The sequence below is a fragment of the Chrysemys picta genome, chromosome 5 (assembly GCF_011386835.1).
Source record: "Chrysemys picta bellii isolate R12L10 chromosome 5, ASM1138683v2, whole genome shotgun sequence".
NCBI lineage: Eukaryota > Metazoa > Chordata > Testudines > Emydidae > Chrysemys > Chrysemys picta.
Genome location: NC_088795.1, coordinates 142,956,239 through 142,977,028, shown reverse-complemented (window position 1 = coordinate 142,977,028; position 20,790 = coordinate 142,956,239). Strand labels below are relative to the sequence as shown.

Here is a 20,790-nt window from a genome sequence, read left to right as displayed (position 1 = left end):
CTGTGGATGGAAGATAGCTTACAAAAACCTCCTGATGCAATAGGGCTGGGTTCTGCCATGCTAATCCACACTGGTTTATACCTTCCTCAACAAGTGGCTTCATTCATTTCAAAGGAACCAGCTGCAAATTAAGGTACTTCTCATAGTGAGTAAAGGAAACCTCTTGCTGGACCATTGAAACTGCTTGCTTAACAAGTTTTCTTTAAGGGATATATCATTGTATTATAAATAAGGGGGGAAAGTTTGAGGTAAGTGGGACTCTTTGGGACTGGTCTCTCCTTGATTAACTAGGTGTGGGTTTTCCCCAGAGTTTGCAGCCTTGAGACCCTGTCAGACACATTCCTGCTCCTCTAAAATGCATATATCAGCAACTTCAACAGTATTCTTACCAGGAAGGACATGGGGTAAAGCTGCCCTTACTGTGGCCCCCAAACCCCCTCCCCTGCTGACTTGGTTGTTTTTAGCAATAAGCCATAGTGATTTCAGGCACTTTACTGGTTTGCCAAAATCTCCCCATACACTGGGTGTAGGCATGGAGAGCATACTGATCAAGTTTGCAGATGACACAAGGCTCGGAGGGAAGGGTTGCAACACTTTGGAGGATAAAGCTAAAATTCAGAGGGATCTTGATAAATTGGAGAATTGGGCTATAGACAACAACATGAAATTCAAGAAAGACAAATGTAAGGTGCTACACATAGGGAAGAACAACCAAATACACAAATACAGAACGGGAGGAAACTGGGTTGACAGCAGCACTGCTGAGAAGGATCTGGGAGTTGTGGTGGATCCCAACCTCAACATGAGTCAGCAATGCGATGCTGTTGCAGAAAAAGCCAATGGAATTTTAGGTTGCATTAACAGAGGCATAGCTTGCACGTCACAGGAGGTGACAGTACCGCTCTACTCAAAATGGCTTCTCCCCTCTCCTGAGCTCCCTGGGAGGGGCATGTCACTCCCCAGTGATTGCTGGGCAGAGTCAGACTCTGAGTCTGCGTTGGCTCCCCTGAGCTGCCAGCAGACAGAGCCCCAGGAATCTAGGTCATCTCCTTGGGGGTTAAACCCGTCCCACGGCTAACAGACACCCACCTACTCGCTGTTCAGTGAGATGGGGAATCAGGAGCCTCTTACCCAGGTGGTTCAGGAACTGGGATGCAGCCGTCACAGCTCTTGGTCCCGCATGGATCAGTCACCAAGCCCCAGGCTGGCTCTAGCTCCCATGTTTGTAACCTTTCCCCCTGAGTTCTGACCGGCTCGGCTCTCGGTGAGTGTGTGGAACCTGCAAGGCTGCTTGTCCTGCCTGGAAACTTCCTGTACAGCCCCAGAGATGGCTATCGAGGCCGTGTCTACGATACAACGTTATGTCGGCGTTCAGTCACCACAGTTTGTGTATCGCTGGGCATGTGTCCACTTGGCTGCTTGTACCAGTGCTGCTCATACTCACCAGGAGTGCTTGTGTAACACACTAACCTTTGCTTCCACACGTGCCCCCTCTCGTCCCATGTTACCGCCGGAGCAGTGAGCAGGTTCTGTCTCTTTGGACAGCAGATCTCCCACCTGTGGCTGGTCACACATAGGAAAAAGATGCGGATTTGGACAGTCGTGGATGCCCATAGGATAGGGCCGGCCTTCGGGGCGGGCGATGTGGGCGACTACCCAGGGTGCTGCGGTCAGGGGGTGGGGGAGCGTGGTCAAGAGACAAGGGGCAGGATGCAGGCCTGGCCCCACACTGCCCCCAGCCTGCCCCTCACCGTGCTTCAGCTGGGTGATGCTGGAGACCCCACAACACAAGCGGGCCCAGGACACAGAGCAGGACTGCCATGGCTGGGGCGGAGCTGGGGACAGCCCAGGAGGGGAGAGGGCACAGGCTTCCCCAGGCCCAACCCCTCCGCTGCATGACCTCCGACAGCCAACCGCACGTGCGGTGCACGGGGATGTGCCTTTACGCTCTCGCCAGAGCCCCACCCACAAGAGGGGGCCATAAAAGGCTGGGCACAGGGGGCTGCAACAACGTGAATAGTGGGGAGCTGAGAGCCACTGAACCGAGCTGTAACCCTGCATGTGATGGAAACCGCTTCCAGCCAGGGGGTGCGGCAGCCCCCCTAGATCCAGCACCTATGGCCAGGTGCTGCCGACAGAGCGCTGTCTTCCTCTTCCCTCACGCCTCCTTCCCCCATACGCCCGTGTCTCTCCTCCCCTCCTCCCCCTCTTTCCCCAAACAACCGCCTCTCACCTCCACGCCCTCCCCCTCCTTCCCCATCCAACCATCTCTCCTCTCCACCTCTCCCCCTCCTTCCCCCATCCAACCTGTTATCAAATTTGCCCATTACTTTGGGGTACGTTCATTTATTTGGGTTACTCTTCGGGGAGGGGGCGGTTCTGTAATTCTATCAATGTACTGCTTGTGTCTCGTGTGTTTTCATATGGAGCTCTACTTCTCCCTTCTGCAGGTCCCCTCTCAATGGAGCTATCCTGCAGGACCTAGGTTCCCTAGGGCTGGGGCCCTCCAGCCCCAGAACCGGATGCATGCGCGCGCACACACACACACATACATATTAACAGAGCAAGTCTGAGCGGACTGGGTCAATCAGCACTTTCAAGCTGACCCCTTTTCTGTCCCTGGACTCAATGGGCTGGAGGAAGCGGCATTTTCAAGCTGCCCCCCCCTTATGTGCCCCTGGGCTCCATGGACTGGGTCAAGCAGCACTTCCAAGCTGTTACCCTTACGCATCCCAGATTCAGTACGTCCCTATCCCCACTCTCACAGCACAATTGTACTGGCAGTAACCTACTTGGTGAGCAAACCCCACAGTATTTTGGGCCCTGCAGGGATATTTTAAATTAAATTAAAATGCAGAGCCCCCCGGACCGGTGGCCAGGACACGAGCAGTGTGAGTGCCACTGAAAATCGGCTCTGGTGCCGCCTTCGGCACACGTGCAATAGGTTGCCTACCCCTGGGCTAGACAATAGGAGCTGATCACTCTTGGCTCTGGGGGGTGTTTTCTTCCAGGGAGCTCACAATGCAACTAGGCTGCTTCAGTATTTTGAATATCAATCAAGGATTCATTACTAGAATTGGTCTGATAATTGCTGAGCTGGGTGTGGGCAGGCGTAGGTTCATTAGCATCTGGAGCAGAGATCCCCCATGATGCAGTGCTTCCCCGCTTTTCTAGTCCCAGAGTTCAGTGCGGTTCTCTGCTCTCCATTCTGTATGCTACTGGAGATGTCTTAGTCTTGTCACCCTTGTCAGGAGGGGTCTAGGTGTGTCTCCCATCGCCCTTCACTGCTCTCTGCAAGTCTTTTCTCTGATGGGTTTTGATTTAAGCAGAGGCTGGTGGGGGGGCGCCGTATATTTCACGAGTCAGACAGGCTGGATACTGCGTCCTGGTTCCCCAAGAACACAGAGCTGACAGCTAGCAAACCGCCTCTCCCCCCCCACCCCGCCCCCTCCTTCCCCCATTCAACCATCCCGCCCCTCCCCTCCCCTGCCCTCCCCCTTCTTTCAGATCTGCCCGTCTATCCCCTCCCCTCCCCTACCCTCCCCCTCCTTCCCCATCCAACCACCTCTCACCTCAACCCCTCCCACTCCCCCTCCTTCCCCATCCAACTGCCTCTCCCCTGCATCCCACCCCCATCCTTCCTCCCTCACCTCCCTGCCCCTCCCCCAGAGATGCTGTCAGAGGGAGGCTCTAACCCAGGAGGCTGCTGAAAGGACCCACAGGCCAGTGATCAGGGGCTCGGCTCAGCGCAAAGGCAGGAGAATGGAGGATGAGGATATCTATGAGAACATGGAGGTGACGGAAGCTGCTCCCCAGCCCAAAGGTAAGCACAAGAGGCTGCACCGGACCCTGGACTCCCACTGGCCTTTCCTTGGCTTTGCGGTCTCTGCAGAGCGTTCTGGGCAGTGATCGCTTGCTCCACTGACCACATCCCCAGAGCTCAGCCTGGTGCTGGCTAGACAGCCCCACGGGCAGTGGGCGAGGGTTCTCGGTCAGTGCTTCCCAGTGCATTCTCTCCCCTGCCAGTCCCCAACGGGAGAAGGGCACAGGGGGGAGAGATGGGAGTCCCTGCCCAGCAGCCCAGCCTCCTGCTGGCCAGCGCAGTGCCATGGCCTGGCCATAAAAGCCATCCAGGGTCCCCCTCTCCAGCTCACTGCCACCATCAGCCTCTCCCAGGAGGAGATCACCAGGGTTGAATCCTCACAGCCCCTATCTCTGGGGACCAGCTCCCTCTCATTCCCCCATTTCACAGTGACACTTCCTTTCCTTACCCTCTGCCCCTTCCCAGCCTGAGCACATGCTTCTAACCGTGAGCAGGGAGAGGGAGATGCTAGCTGTGTTAGTAGAGAAGGGTTTTCCCCAGGGCTTGGGGTGCGGGGGAGGGAACCTGTTCCTCCAAGGACAAGGAACAAATGGAGCTGGAAGTGCTGAGATAAGGACCAGGCTGTTTTCCTAAAGCTCCCAGCACAAGGGGCCCCTCTCAATGCTTTGCCTGGGTGACTGGGCAACAAAATGGCAGATGAAATTCAATGCTGATAAAGGCAAAGTAACGCACCTTGGAAAACATAATCCCAACTATACCTATAACATGATGGGATCTGAATTAGCTGTTTCCACTCAAGAGAGGGATCTTGGAGTCATTGTGGAGAGTTCTCTGAAAACATCCACTCAGTGTGCAGTGGCATCAAAAAAGCGAACAGAATGTTCGGAATCATTAAGAAAGGGAGAGAAAATATCATATTGCCTCTATATAAATCCATAGTACACCCACATCTTGAATACTGTGGGCAGATGTGGTCACCCCATCTCAAAAAAGATCTATTGGAATTGGAAAAGGTTCAGAAAAGGGCAACAAAATGATTAGGGGTATGGAAGAGCTTCCATATGAGGAGAGATTAATAAGACCAGGACTTTTCAGCTTGGAAAAGAAACAACTAAGGTGGGATATGACTGAAATCTATAAAGTCATGACTAGTGTGGAGAAGGTAAATAAGGAAGTGTTATTTACTCCTTCTAATAACACAAGAACTAGGAGTCACCAAATGAAATGAATAGGCAGCAGGTTTAAAACAATTGAAAGGAAGTATTTCTTCACACAATACACAGTCAACCAGTGAAACTACTTGACAGAGGATGTTGTGAATGCCAAGAGAATAGCTGGGTTCAAAAAAGAACTAGGTAAGTTCATGGAGGACAGGTCCATGAAAGAAGCCCTGGAAGGGTCAAGAGACAGGCAGGGAGACGGGGCTGACAGAAGTGGAGGGTGCGGGTGAGGATGTGATGTTCAGTAGGCAGCTGCAGCTATGCACCGAGCTCAGGTAGGCTCTCTGCAGTGACAAAGGAAAACACAAGGGAAAATGTAGCCTGCGTTGAGTGACAGAGAAGCTCCTCCCAGAATCTGTTTCAGTAAAGGCTGAGAACTGTAAACTCAGTACATTAGTGAGAGGCAGCTTCACCCTTTGGATAGCGTGAGAGAAGCCACTTCTGCAATGTAAGGGGATTATCTGGGCATCTGAGTGTTATCTGCTGGAACCACACCCTGTGGGGGAGCAGCGCGAGCTAATGGCTGAGGCCCAGATCAGACAGGGAGGGGGTGCAGCAGACTGAGACTTTCAGGGAGAGGAGAATCTGACAGTCTTGCGTCTCCAAGCAGCTGCCGTTCACCTTGGGGAGACCAAATCCACACCACACAGAGCACACTTACTTCTGTCTACACATAGATCCTGGCTCGAATGCAGCTCTAGTCTTCTCCCTTTAATGTGCAGGGCAGACACAGTCTTCTGGCTTTGCCCTGTGAGTCGCCCCTTGGCTGCCTTGCAGTGAGGAGCCCAGCATCCTGGGGATGGGTTATTAGACAGGGATGCTGGAGAAAGGCCCTTCTGAGCCCTCTGCTGCTGTCAGCCCCACTTTTCTCCTGCAAAGAATCATTTCCCCTCATTTCACTGCCTCGTTGTTTTGATATTTCATAAGTTGTTTCAGGTTCCTTTTCTCATTTAAAAATGCTCCTTTGGGCCTGGACTTCACGAGCCCTAAACTTCCCCCTCAAGAAATGCTGAGGCAGGGGGAAAATCCTGCTCCCAGATCTCTCTCACAGGACGCCTGCCTGGCACTAGAGTCACTCCTGATTTAGGGAGGGTCGCTTTTCACATTGGAGTTCAGGTCGGTTCTGACCTTATTTGGCCTGATTCCGCTGTTGCTGTTAACCACAGTCAGGGAATAGGAGGCTGAGCAGTTATTGGATTTGGGGGATGGAGTTTCCTCGGTCAGTGGCATTTGAGCTGTAACTTTCCATGGATACGTTTCTTCTTCCCCTTCAAGGAAATCCTCCCAAGACATCGGTCCCTTGGCGGCCCAGGGCGGGGGGCATCGTCACTGCTGTCCTTCTCCTCCTGAGTCTGGCCCTGGCCACGTCCCTCCTGGCTGTGACACTTCTATGTAAGTTCAACTGCAGCTCCAAGCCCAACGTTTGCCAACTTCCATACAGGCCAGCTGGCTCGACTGGGGGGGGGGGCACCCCCACATTTCAACAGAATATCGACCGTGTTTCCAGTCTGTCCCCCAAATAAATCTCCTACTCCAGGGAGTTCGAATGGAGTTGTAAGATCTTGCCCTGCTGGTTTGATACTAGCACAAACTTTCTAAGTCTAACGATGGTCCAGCACTGGCACAGGTCACCTAGGGAGGCTGTGGAATCCCCATCACGGGAGGTTTTTAAGGACAGGTTAGACAACCACCTGTCAGGGATGGTCTGGGTGAACTCCATCCTGCCTGAGCATCACCTCAGTGACTTCAGATCACACGTGGCAGCCCCACGTGCTCAACCTGCGCTCTGAGGGTCACGCTGGGTCCTTTCCTGACCACCTATCACCAGCGTGAGCCTCAGCCCCAGGTCTCCTCATGGCACAATGGAAATGCCCTACGGAGAGACCGGACTGCCCAGTGGTTCGGGCGCTTGTCTGGGGGCTCAGACTGCTGGGTTTAATTCCCTGCTCTGCCAAAGAGTCCCTGCCCTGGAGCCAGCAAACAGAGCTGAAAACAGGGAGTTGGAGTGGAGAGCTCTTGGAGGAGAGGGGAGACAAGCCCCTGTTCCTTAGGGGCAGTGAGTGGCACAGACGACTGTTGCCTCCCCATGCTGGGGGGCCACAATCTAAAGGGGAGGACATGTGACCGCCCCACGTGACTCCTCTGCCCAATGACTCCTGCGCCCAGCCCATACATTCCCCGTTCCGCCAGAGTTACCTGCGGGGGGCTCTGTCCTTCTCCTGCTGCACCTGCAATGGAGAAAGGAACAGCAGAGGAAAGGAGAATGGACATCAAGAGGAAAGAGAGTTCCCATACCAATGATGCTAACACTCAAGTACGTGATACTGGCAGTAGCATGACTGTACCTAATCGCGTGAGGAACCCTGGCGAAGCCAAGCGGATACAACTAAGGTGTCTCTACACCAATGCAAGAAGCCTGGGGAACAAAATGGGAGGAACTAGATCTACTGGTGCAGGAAGTGAATCCAGATGTTACAGGGATAACAGAAACATGGTGGAATAGTAGGCAGAACTGGAGTACAGACAATGAAGAGTATGTGCCATTCAGGAAAGACAGAAATGAAGGTGAAGGTGGTGCAGTACCATTGTATATTAATAATGAGACAGACTGACTGTAAAGTAATTAAAAGTGCTGGAACGGATAAATGAGAGACTGTTTGGGTCAAAATCACTTTGGGGAAGAAAGCTACCAGAGGCTCTCCTGAGATAGTGCTTGGGGTCTGCTACAGACCCCCAGGATCCTATCTCAATATGGATAGTGACCTCCAGAATAACTTTAATGAAATATATACTTCGGGGAGCTGTGTGATTATGGGAGACTTTAATTTTCCGGCTATAGATTGGGGAACAAGTGCTAATCATAATAGTAGGGCCCACACTTTCCTGACTAAATCATCCACCATGATTTCAACAGCTTCCACCCCACCATCAACCTCAGCCTGGACCAATCTACACGGGAGGTCCACTTCCTGGACACCACCGTACAAATAAGCGATGGCCACATTAACAGCACCCTATACCGAAAACCCACCGACTGCTACGCCTACCTTCATGCCTCCAGCTTCCACCCCGGTCACACCACACGATCCATCGTCTACAGCCAAGCACTGAGGTACAATCGCATCTGCTCCAACCCCTCAGACAGAGACCAACACCTACAAGATCTCCACCAAGCATTCTCAAAACTACGATACCCACACAAGGAAATAAAGAAACAAATCAACAGAGCCAGACGTGTACCCAGAAGCCTCCTGCTACAAGACAGGCCCAGAAGAGAAACCAACAGAACTCCACTGGCCATCACCTACAGTCCTCAGCTTAAACCTCTCCAACGCATCATCAGTGATCTACAACCCATCCTGGACAATGATCCCTCACTTTCACAGACCTTGGGAGGCAGGCCAGTCCTCGCCCACAGACAACCTGCCAACCTTAAGCATATTCTCACCAGCAACCACGCACCGCACCATAACAACTCTAACTCAGGAACCAACCCATGCAACAAACCTCGATGCCAACTCTGCCCACATATCTACACCAGCAACACCATCACAGGACCTAACCACATCAGCTACAACATCACCAGCTCATTCACCTGCACGTCCACCAATGTTATATATGCCATCATATGCCAGCAATGCCCCTCTGTTATGTACATTGGCCAAACTGGACAGTCACTACTCAAGAGGATAAATGGACACAAGTCAGATATCAGGAATGGCAATATACAAAAACCTGTAGGAGAACACTTCAACCTCCCTGGCCACACAATAGCAGATGTAAAGGTAGCCATCTTACAGCAAAAAAACTTCAGGACCAGACTCCAAAGAGAAACTGCTGAGCTCCAGTTCATTTGCAAATTTGACACCATCAGATCAGGATTAAACAAAGACTGTGAATGGCTATCCAACTATAGAAGCAGTTTCTCCTCCCTTGGTGTTCACACCTCAACTGCTAGCAAAGCACCTCACCCTCCCTGATTGAACTAACCTCGTCATCGCCACACTGATTTATACCTGCCTCTAGAGATTTCCATTACTTGCATCTGAAGAAGTGAGGTTCTGACCCACGAAAGCTTATGCTCCCAATACTTCTGTTAGTCTCAAAGGTGCCACAGGACCCTCTGTTGCTTTTTACAGATTCAGACTAACACGGCTACCCCTCTGATACTTTCCTGACTGTGAGTGCTGAGAGATTTCTTCACCAAATAGTCTGCAAACCATGATGATGTCATTTTAGATGGAGTGTTGGTGAGTAGGAAGGACCTCCAGAGAAGAACTGGTTGTAGGGGACAACCTTGGTTCACATGATCATGAGCTAATTCAGTTTCAACTAAATGGAAGGATAAACAAAACTAGGGCCTTGATTTCAAACCGGGAAACTTTTAAATATCAACGCAATTAACTAGGGGAATGGACTGGGCTTAAGAACGCAAGGATCTGAAGTGGGGAAGGCTTTGAATTACTTTAGTCGAAGATGCAGAAGCTTTCTGAAGCCTGCATCCCAAGCAAGGGGAAAAACTTCCTAGGGAAGGGTTGCGGACCAGGCTGGATGAACAAGTATCTCACAGAGCTGATTAAGAGAAAGCAGAAATCCTACAAGGAATGGAAGATGGGAGGGATCAGCAAGGAAAGCTACCTGTTGGAGATCAGAAAGTGAAGGGAAAAGTGAGAACTGCCAAGAGCCAAGCAGAGCTGGACCTTGCAAAGGGAAATTAAACCAACAGTGAACGGTTCTTTAGCCATATAAACAAAAAGGGACCGTCAAACATGGAGGATGTGTTGGAGATTGAAGATAATCTAGGCATGGGCAAATGCCTAAACAAATACTTTGCCTCCGTTTTTAATAAATGGAATGAGGAGTTAGGGGTAGTGGCAGGCTGGCTAATGGGAACGAGGACAAGTAAGTAGAAATTACCACATCTCAGGTGGAAGTCAAACTCAAACAGCTTAATAGGACCAAACTGGGGGGCCTGGATAATCTCAATCCAAGAATATTAAAGGAACTGGCACGTGAAGTTGCAAGCCCACAAGCAAGAATTTTTAGTGAATCCACAAACTCAGGGGTCAGACCCAGTGACTGGAGAATTGCTAATGGAGTTCCTATTTTTTAGAAACAGGAAAAAAGTGATCTGGGAAACTACAGACATTTTAGTTTAACCTCAACTGTATGCTAGGTCTTCGAACAAATTTGGAAGGAGAAAGTAGTTAAGGCATAGAGGTTAACGGCAATTGGGATAAAATACAACACAGTTTTACAAAAGGTAAATCATTATGAGTCAAATTGGAGAAGATGGGGATTAATGTTGCTGTTAATCCCTACGTGCATGACCTTGCATTTTGCACTACTGAATTTCATCCCATTTCTACTACTCCAGGTTTCAAGGTCGTCCAGCTCTACTCTTATGATATTCCGGTCCTCCTGCACGCTGGCAATACCTCCCAACTCTGTGTCACCTGCAGATTTCATTAGCACACTCCACATTTTGTGTCAAGGTCGTTAATGAAAACGTTAAATAAGATTTGTCCGAAGAGCGATCCCTGAGGAACTCCACTAGTAACCTCCCTCCAGCCTGACAGTTCACCTTTGACCATGACCCATTCTAGTCTCCCATTTAACCAGGTCCTGATCCACCTTTCAATGGGGTCGGGGAGGAATTTTCCCCCAAATCAGATTGGCAGAGACCCTGAGGTTTTTTGCCGTCCTCTGCAGCCTGGGGCACGGGTCACTTGCAGGTCTCAACTAGTGTAAATGGTGGATTCTCTGTAACATGAAGTCTTTAAATCAGTAACTCAGCCAGAGGTTATGGGCCTATTACAGCAGTGGGTGGGTGAGGTTCTGTGGCCTGCAGGAGGTCAGATTATAATAATAATAATAATTATAATTAATTAAGATTATGATCATGATGGGCCCTTCTGGCTGTAAGGTCTATGAGACCTGTTTCTGCCTCAGTTCTCCATCTGTAAAACGGGGGAGGAGATTTCCCTACTTCACAGGGGTGTCGTGCGACATTAAATAATATATTAAAGGCTGTGAGGTGCTCAGATACTGCAGTGAAAGGAGCCAGAGACGTACGGGGGATCGCGGGAAAGGTTCCGCAGACACCACTTAGATCACAAGTCTGTTGATGATGCACAAGCTGGAAGAAAAGCTGGCTCCCTGGGGCATCGCTGGGTTGGCCCTGCAGCGCTAAGGGGAGTGAAGGCTGATTTTTAGGGACAGATGCTCTGCAGGTGTCAATCGAAGTAGCTCCTCTGAAGTCAGATTGACACCATCTGAGCAGCTGGCCAGTAGTCCTGCAAGCCCAGATCCTCAGGGCATTTGGGCTCCTGGTTTCCATTGGATTCACTGGGAGTTTGGGGCCTGAACACCTCTAAGGGTCTGGGCCTACAGTTAGCAAACAGGCCCCTGAGACACACCAGGAGCAGAGCTGTCAGGATTGTTAATAAGCACTTGGACGGCCACAGAGCCCAGAAGCTGCACCCAGGTCCTGCTTTTCATTGCGCTAAGGGCTGTACAAACACACAGGAAAATGAGGTCATAGAATCACAGAACCATCGGGTGAAAAGGGACTGCAGGGGCATCCAGTCTAACCCCTGCCAAGATGCAGGATTTGTTGTGTCTGACCCATCCCAGACCGACGGCTCCAGCCTCCTTTTGAAAACCTCCAGTGAAGGAGCTTCCACAACCCCCCAAGGCGTCTGTTCCATCGTCCTGCTGGTCTCACAGGCAGGAAGTTTGTCCTAAGATTTAATCCCAATCTGCTCTGCTGGAGTTTGTAGCTCCCTGCTCCAAAGAGCTGACGCCCTACGTTAACACGGTGTAACATAGACCAGGAGAGAGCCCCGAACGGGGCCTTGGCTTTGCCTGTGTCTCTCCTCGGGAGGGAAGGTTTCCAAGATTAAAATGAAAGAAGTCATAGAGAACAGGCTCGCACTCGGAGCATATTCCTTCTCCGGGCCTGGCTGGTCTCCAGCCGCAGTTCAGTTCGGTCGCTGACCTGCAGACATGTGATTTCTAGATCTCCGGGCACAGAGCAAGCTGCAAGCGGTTGAAGAAGCGGTGCAGAAGCTCCAAGTCTCTCTGCAGCCTGACAACGCCTCGGATGCGTCAGCAAAGGGATTGGACAGTAAGTCGCAGGACGAGGGTCTTAGGAATCAGGGTCGGCTCCCCTCCCTTTAGGGTTACCATTCGTCCGGATTTACCCGGACATGTCCTCCTTTTTGTTCTAAAAATAGCGTCCGGGGGGAATTTGTAAAGCACTCAAAATGTCCGGGATTTCCCCCCTCCCCCGGCAGAGCAGAGCGAGCGGCTGGGAGGGCTGCAGGAAAGTCCCGGGCTGGACTCCGGAGCAGCTGTAGAGGAGCCGGATCCGCCCTGCATTCTGAGCCGGCAGCTCTCCCCTGCAGCCCGGTCCAGCAGCACTGTGCAGGGCCAGGGACCGGGTTTTGTTGTGCTGGGGAGCGCAGCCACGTTTCCGGCTCGGCTCGCACAGAGCCCAACACCCTGTTCTGAGCAGCAGGGTAAGGGGGGCAGGAGAAGGGGCAGGGAGGTTCTGGAGGGGGCAGTCAAGAAACGGGGGGGGCTTTTTGGGGGGAGTGGAGAAAGTTTTGGGCAGTCAGGGTACAGGTAGGGGGTAGGGTCCTGGGGGGCAGTTGGGGGGGGTCTTAGGAGGGGGCAGTTAGGGGACAAGGAACAGGGAGTCTTAGGTAGGGGGTGGGGTTCTGGAGGGCAGTTAGGAGCAGGGGTCCCAGGAGGGGGCAGTCAGGGGACAAGGAGTGGGGGGGTGGGGGGCTGGGAGTTCTGGGGGGGAGCTGTCAGGGGCCAGGAGTGGGGAGAGGGATCGGAGCAGTCAGGGGACAGGGAGCAGAGGGGTTTAGATGGGTTGGGAGTTCTGGGGGGGGCTGTCAGGGGGCAGGAGTGGGGAGAGGGATCGGAGCAGTCAGGGGACAGGGAGCAGAGGGGTTTAGATGGGTTGGGAGTTCTGGGGGGGGGCTGTCTGGGGGCAGGAGTGCGGAGAGGGATCGGAGCAGTCAGGGGACAGGGAGCAGAGGGGTTTAGATGGGTTGGGAGTTCTGCGGGGGGGCTGTCAGGGGGTGGGGAGTGGTTGGATGGGGCGTGGGAGTCCCAGGGGTCTGTCTGGGGGTGGGGGTGTGGATAAGGGTTGGGGCAGTCAGGGGACAAGAGGCAGGGAGGCTTAGATAGGGAGTGGAGTCCTGGGGGGCAGTTAGGGGCAGGGGTCCCAGGAGGAGGCAGTCAGGGGACAAGGAACGGGGGGAGGGTTGGGGGTTCTGGGGGGGCGGGAAGTGGGAGAGGCAGGGGCGGGGCTAGGACGGGGCTCCTCCCGTCCTCTTTTTTGCTTGCTGAAATATGGTAACCCTACCTCCCTTGGCCTGGAAGCTGAGCACTCTCCGGCCTATAGGGATGGTGGGTGCCTGGCATCCTCCTACTCCCCTCCATAGACGTCCCTGCCAGGTGGTCCCGGCCCCCGTCTAATGAGCTGCTGCTCTGCCCATTCCTCTGCCAATGGAGGCTCTGTTCCCAGGGACGGGCGGCTGCTCCAGGTTCCCTCCTAGCTCCCTTCCTGGCAGTGGCAGGCTGGCTGCAGCCGCCCCACGCTCCTAAGCAGGGTGACTAGTGGTCACATCTTCTGTCCTTTCCCTGTTGCTCCCTTCGCTCCAGAGTTTTCACCATGGCCCTGTATTGTCAGGATTGCATTCGCGGGACAGACGGATGCAGCTCATGAGACACACAGGGCCGAGTTCAGAACCTGGTGTAAGCAGGACGTCAGTGGAGCTGCACTCGTGGGTCTCAATTCCCCCCAGTCCCTGAGCCCCTCCTAAGCTGCTCCAATAATTCGGGTAACAGCCACAGTCCCATTGCTGGAGGCAGAGCGCCCCCTTGTGGCCACGTCTCACAACGCTCTGTCTGTCTGGCCCAGGGCTGCACATACAAACCGGTCCATGGATCAGGTTATTCAGCGTCCAGTCAGAAGATGGGCCTGAACTAAACCCCGGCACAGAACACACCGGAAAGCTGGGCTATTGAAAATCCCGGCCTGGAGCCCAGGGCCATGGCTCGGGTCCAGGGATGTTCTTGCAGCCCCAGCTCTGCCCCATGCTGCAGGTGACCCACTCACAGCTCACAAGGTGGGAGCGATTGGGAAGATGTGGCTGGGGAGATTGGGGGGACAGGGCTAGAATTCAGGAGAGCTGGGGTCACTTCCCAGCTCCGCTGCAAACTTCCTGTGTGATCTTGGGCACGTCTCTCTGCACCTCAGTTCCCCAGCAGAAAAATCATCCTTTATTTCTCCCACCTAGAGTCTATTTTGACTGTGAGCTGTTGAGAGCAGGGACTGTCCCCTCCTGTCCGTACAGCGCCTGGCACAGAGGGGCCTGCAGGTGCTGCTCTACCACACGTGCTGATAATCAAGTGTTCTGCATCTCCACTGAAGTCGCTGTGACTTTCTTCTAGGTCTGCAGCTATTGGATGAAGCGCAGGCAGGAGTCCGGATGCTGAAAGCCCAGCTGGGTAATGTCAGTGCAGCGTATGGAGAAATCCAGATCCGTCTGGACGGTGCAGCGCGAGGAGCAGTGCAAGATGGCTGCAGTAAGTACTAGCTGCAGCGCTGGCTGGTGTCGTTTCTCCTGGTGCTGAGGATAAACGGAGGATTTCAGGCTCCAAGGCTGACAGCGCAGCGCCTTTCACCAGCACCGAGTTCTCTTCCATTAAAAATCACCGGTGGCTGCACCTGGGCCCACGCCGTGGTGATCACTGTGGAGTTAAATTACACCCTGGGCCTCGTTAGCCTAGTGGGAGCACCCAGCTACCAGCTCTTCTTAGATGCTCCAAACCCGTCAGCTCACAGGCAAAAAGTGATACTGGCATTTCAGCGTATGGGGCGTTACTTTCAGACCCATCACTGAGCCAGCGCCCCCGGCAGGGTGTTGGAGGGGGGACGCTGACGTGCAAATGACCCGAGACCTCAATTTCTCATTATCATTGAAAATATTTGATGCAGAACCAGGGGATTTTCCACCTTGGGCAGCTACACTCCCCCTCCTGAATTCCCCCTGCCAGCTCAGCTGAACAGTGAGTCTCCCCTTTCCCATTACAGCCGTGCTGCTCTGCACTGGGACCAGCGCCCATGCTCCAGCCCAGATGCAGCTGCATTTCAGTGCTGGGGGAGTGACCCCGTGGTGTCTGCTTTCTGCAGCGCTCTTTGGGATCCATCATGTAGACACAAAAGTTACTTATTGGGATGCTGGAGAATCAGGATTCAGAAGTTCCCTGAGCTTGGGGCAGCTGAAGGGCAGGGGAAATGCAGCACTAGAAACCCTGAGCTCCCTGCGTGTGTCCCTGTGACTTTAGCCCGGGTGTCTCACCTCAGTCTCTGCTCCTAGGTGACGTGCTGACAAAGCTCCCCAGGGGCTGGAGGTTTTACGGTGGGAACTTCTATTACTTTTCAAAAGGAACGAAGTCGTGGGACGAGGCCGAGCGGTTCTGTGTGTCTCAGGACTCGCACCTGACCTCTGTCTCCTCCCAGGCGGAACAGGTGAGTGCAGGAAGCTCCGAGGGGCTTGGACAATGGGTCAGTGCCTTGTTTCATACCAGAAGGAGGTGGAAAGTGGCAGCTGAGTTTGGAAACGATTGGAGAGGATGCCAAGCCTTGGAACGTGATTCGGGGGATTCACCCATCAGTTTAAAAGCAGAGATGGGCAGAGGAACAGTGCCAGGATCTGGACTTCCCAGAGTCTGGGGTGCCGGGGGAGGGGTGTTTGGGGTCAGTCTCATTTCTTATTTTCCCTACTTCCAACATAGCATTTCCTGCAAACCCAATGACCTTTCCCAGTCACGACCCACTTTGATCCCTCTCCCCAGTCCGAGGGCTCAGGCAGTGGTGGATTGTCCAATGGGCCGACAGGGCCTGTGCCCCGGGGCCCCAGAAAAATGGGTGCCCCACTCCCAGCAGAAATCCACCATGGGAGGGCGGAAGCCCATAGCCCCGGCAGAAGTACCGGGCAGGCAGGTGGGGCGGGAGAAGCCCCAGCGTCCCGACCCCGCTTCCCAGCAGGAGCACCAGGCAGCAGGGGAAACCTCCCGCCCCGGCCCCCATGCTCCGGCCCTGGGACTGGAGGAGCACACGCTCCCTGTGAGGCCTCAGGGCTGGGGGAGCTCATACTCCCCGCTGCAGCCCCAGGGCCATGGTGAAGGTACAGAGCTTCTCCGGTCTTGGGGCCGCCGTGCGGGGTTGGACAGAAAGGAGCAAACTGTTGCCGGGCCGCAGTTAGGGTTGACGGGTGTCCGGTTTCCGACCACAACACCCAGTTGGAAAGGGACCCTGGTGGCTCTGGTCAGCACCACTGACTGGACTGTTACAAGTCCAGTTGGCGCAGAGCTGGCAGACTCCCTACCTGGCTCCACACGGTTCCCGGGAAGCGGCTGCCATGTCCCTCCGGCTCCTAGGCGTAAGGGAAGCAATGGGAATCCATGTGCTGCCCTCACCCTGAGCGCTGGCTCCGCGGCACCCATTGGCTGGGAACAACGGCCAATGGGACCAGGGGTGCTGGAACAGTTTGAATAGTGGGGGTGCTGACAGCCATTGAACCAAACTGTAAACCCTGTACATAACGGAAGCCACTTGAAGTCAGGGGGTGCTGCAGCACCGCCCCACCTCTACTTCCAGCACCTATGAATGGGAGCTGCAGGGGGGGCGCCTGCGGGTGGGGGCAGCATGTATAGCCCCCTAGCCGCATCTCTGCCTAGGAGCCAGAGGTCACGCCGGCCACTTCCTGGGAGCCACCCGAGGTAAGCGCCACAGGGAGCCTGCACCCCACACCTCCTCCCGTACTCCAACCCTCTACCCCAGCACTGAGCCCACTTCCCCCATCCATAAAAAGCAACAGAGGGTCCTGTTGCACCTTTGAGACTAACTGTTAGTCTCAAAGGTGCCACAGGACCCTCTGTTGCTTTTTACAGATTCATACTAACACGGCTACCCCTCTGATACTTTCCCCCATCCAAACTCCTGTCTGGAGCCCACTCCCCACCCCTTCCCACCCTCCAGTCCCCTGCCTCAGCCCTGAATCTCTTCCCACACTCCGAACAATTCGGCCCCAGCCCGGAGTCTGCTCCTGCACCTCAAAACCCTCATCCCCGGCCCCAGCAGGAGCCCTCACCCCCTCCCTCACCCCAGCCCCTACCCCAGCTTTCAGCCCTTCCTGCACTGTGAACCCCTCATTCCCGGCCTCACCTCAGAGCCCGCAGTCCCAGCCAGAGCCCTCACACCGTCCCGCACACTCCACCCCAACCTCCTACCTCAGCCCGCAGCCCCTTCCTGCACCTGAATCCCTCATTTCTGGCCCTGAATCCTTCATTTCCGACACGTCTCTCTGGCCCCCCCACTTGCTCTGGCCCAGGGCCCCAGCAAACCTTAATTCTCCTCTGGGCTCGGGCCTGAGCTCCTGCTGGACAATCTAGAAGCCTGTATCTGGAAGGGTTGTGTGCAAGGGGCCACGTGCCTCTCAGAGAATCCTCTCTCCCCACATACCCACTGTAGCCCTCATCCCAGGCCTCTGGGGCACTTTCAGAGGAGGAAAATCCCACCCTCCGGCAGGGCTAGACTTTGCACCCAGTTCTCTGCTCCGAGCTTTGCCTCCTCCAAGAGCAGGGCGCTGGTGTGAACTCTGAGGTGCTGTCAGTCACTGCCGCAGCCCAGCTCTGAGGGGCTGTGGGGGGAGTGTTCTGAGACAGGTCGCTGCTGGTAGCCCCAGGCAGATACAGATGCAGACACAGACACAGAGATGCTCCAGGACTCCCTCAGGGTCTCCCAGCTAGTCACTGTCAGCGTTGGGGGCAGGACACCATGTCTCCCGCTGCCCAGTGCCCTGCTCACACCACCAGACGCCCTTTCCTCTCCCCCCAAATCTGTTCAGCCCAGGCAGCTGCGGCTGCATCCTGCAGCCTCTCTTGGGTGACCTGGACATGCTGCAAACTGTGTTGTGCAGGAGTTTCTCTCCAACGAGACCAAGGGAGAATATCACTGGATTGGACTCACCGACCGGGGGACAGAAGGCCGATGGCGCTGGGTGGATGGCACAGAATACAGAGCAGACACAAGCAGGGGGTGAGTAAAGCTTGAGAGAAGTGATTATTTATTACACGTTTGCTCACAAGCTCCTTCTGGGCAGCGTCTGTACGGCCCCTTGTGTCTATGCAGCACCCGGCACAGCGGGCCCGATCCTGAGGGAGGCCCCCGGGAGCTGCCACAACAGCAATGAATCCTCTCAGGAATTTCTGCTAATGCCCCTTTGCTTAGAGCAGGAGCCTAAACACGGAGCGTGTGTTCAGTGCCACTGAGACCCAGGGCCAGAGCCTCCCCTGGGGTAACTCGGCATTGACTTGAATGAACCACAGGGATTTACACCAGCTGAGGATCTGGCCCCAAGTCAACTCAGTACAGCCAGGTGAGTCTGGAGTGAGCGGCAGGTTCACGCTGTCCTTGGGACTGCACTGCGCTCTCCCCTCTGTCAGGCTGGGGAAGGGGAGGCTGTGGGGCCGGGGGCATGGCTGGAGCCAGCTGCAGTCGGTGCAGTGACCTCAGTGGGCTGTGGACAAGGCCCATAAGCAGGGCCATGAGAAGTTAATGACTGACCCCCGCTGCCCTCTCTTCCCGTTCCTGCGTTCCCATCTCGGGGGTGCCTGGGACATGCTGTGCCACGTGCTTTGATTCTGGGCACTGAGATCGGAGTTGCTGCTGTCAGCATTTGGAGCCACAGACTGACTTGGGCGCTTTGCTGGCCTGTCAGGCGCAGGGCAGTTGCTACCCCCAGACGTCAGAAGCCCTTTGTTACCATGGCCACAAGAGCTGTAGAGAACTCTGAGGGGTGGCCGGGCGGTGGATCGCTTCACCGCGTCATTCCTGGGTATCTTGGTCCCCTGCCAACAACAGAGTCCACAGAGCAGAACTGAGCTCAGGAATTGGCTGTGGTTTTCCTCTGAGACATTAACACTCTGATCTGCAGGTTCTGGGTGTGGAATCAGCCAGACAACTGGGATCAGGGGATCGGAGGCAGTGAAGACTGTGTTCACATCCATCCACTCAACCGGAATTTGTGGAATGATGTCAACTGTACTGAGCCTTCTAGATGGATTTGTAAGCAGGCCCATGCACAGGCTGGGCTGTGACATGCAGGTCCCAGCACCTCAGAAAGCACCTTAATTTCCAAGCTATGGAGCATGTTTTCCAGCCACCTGCCGATGAGGAGCCCTGTGCACTGGAGGGGGCCGTATGGGATGTGCATTGCAGGGACGCTTTGTCTTGGTGTGATATTTCTGGCTGTAGCAGAGAGAGCTGTCCTTACGCCGCTCAGTGTGGCTGGCTCTGTAATTTGTATGTTTCCAGGTCTGTCACTGAATAAAGTCCTTGGATCATGGAGCTATTGTTTCACAATCACCCAATAAATAATGATTTGCTTGACTTGAATTTCTAATTTTTGCACCTTTGGATCAGATGTTATGATGATGTCAGAACCATCTATACATACATTTAAAACGTCCAATTGTATCTGGTAAGCAAGGTATGTCGCAAAATGTGTTTGGCCCACCGAGGAGATAAATTCAGGCTCAGCTGCGTGACCGGCTTCAACAGCTGTTCGAATTCTCCTATCCCTGGGCCTCGTTAGCCTAACGTGAGCACCCAGCTACCAGTTCTTCTTAGATGCTCCAAACCCATCAGCTCCCAGGCAAAAAATGATACTGGCATTTCAGCGTATGGGGCTGGAAGGAGCCCTCCGCCGCAGAATTGCCGACGACGACCGGGAGCGCAGAAGGACCCCCGCCTAGGGCGCCAAAAACCCTGGCACCGCTCCTGAATCCACCACATTGCTCAGTAAGTTGTTCCAATGGTTAATTGCTTCTCCAATTTCAGCATTAACTAAGCTCTGAGATGACAGACAGGGGGTCAGAGTTCTTTAAAATACTCACATATTTTTGCTATCGTGTCCATATGAAAGGAAAACAGAACAGCAAGTGAAGTCGACAGCACAGGTATCAAAAACTGCCCAATAAACAAAGAATTGCCCATTTCAGACACTTTTGAAAGGAAAAAAGTTATTCTAAATCGAGCTGACCCTCATCCCAGCTATGCCCAACCTGCCCAGAACCTGCCCCAATAGCCAGAAGGCCATTAAAAGCATCCCCACGATTTTTGGATGGGACAATGTCATGACACACTCCTTAAGGCTGCAACCCTCAGGCCAGGCTGCAATTAGATGGGGAAAGAATCCTGAGCTGGGTTTATACGCTGGGGGTCGGATTCTGGTCTCTCAGACACAGGAGTAACTCATGACAATAGAATGAGACTGGTGTGAGAACAGAACCCGGCCCTTGCTTTTCAAAGTAATAGCCCAGTGCCAAAGCCAGCACGACTGTGTCTTGACAGCAGAGTGAGTCTCCTGCATCCCTTGGAAATTCTTCTCTCTTGAGGATGTGCTGAGAGCTGCAGCGGTAACTGCTTTCCTTCGGGACATGGGAGGGGCTAGTTTTCTTAAAGGGCCAGGAATTAGATTGGAAATTGGTTGTATTTGGCGTCGGGTGACCATATTTCCCGGATAAAAGAATGTTATTGTCTCAGTGGAAATCAAAGCCACTTTCTGAGATGGGTTCTGCTGCGCAGACTCTGTTGTGAGCAGGGGACCAAGATCCGCAGAAACAATGTGGCAAAACGTTCTGCCCCTTTATCTGCCC

General features: G+C 53.8%; 2 protein-coding genes across 4 annotated transcripts in view; one reads left to right on the top strand and one right to left on the bottom strand.

Annotated features, from left to right (window-relative positions):
• The window catches only part of LOC112061285 (C-type lectin domain family 4 member F-like), a 269,396-nt gene that overhangs the window by 36,408 nt on the left and 212,198 nt on the right, over positions 1-20,790 (bottom strand). The window lies entirely within an intron of this gene.
• On the top strand, positions 3,661-19,522 carry LOC135984037 (C-type lectin domain family 4 member F-like). Of its 2 annotated transcripts, XM_065598411.1 has the most exons (7): positions 3,661-3,823; positions 6,319-6,435; positions 12,065-12,172; positions 14,518-14,652; positions 15,447-15,598; positions 18,051-18,169; positions 19,068-19,522. In XM_065598411.1, the coding sequence occupies exons 1-7, from the start codon at positions 3,763-3,765 to the stop codon at positions 19,228-19,230; spliced, it is 855 nt and encodes a 284-aa protein (XP_065454483.1). In that variant the 5' UTR covers positions 3,661-3,762; the 3' UTR covers positions 19,231-19,522. The 2 variants fall into 2 exon arrangements, with proteins under 2 accessions (XP_065454483.1, XP_065454484.1); XM_065598412.1 differs by lacking the exon at positions 6,319-6,435.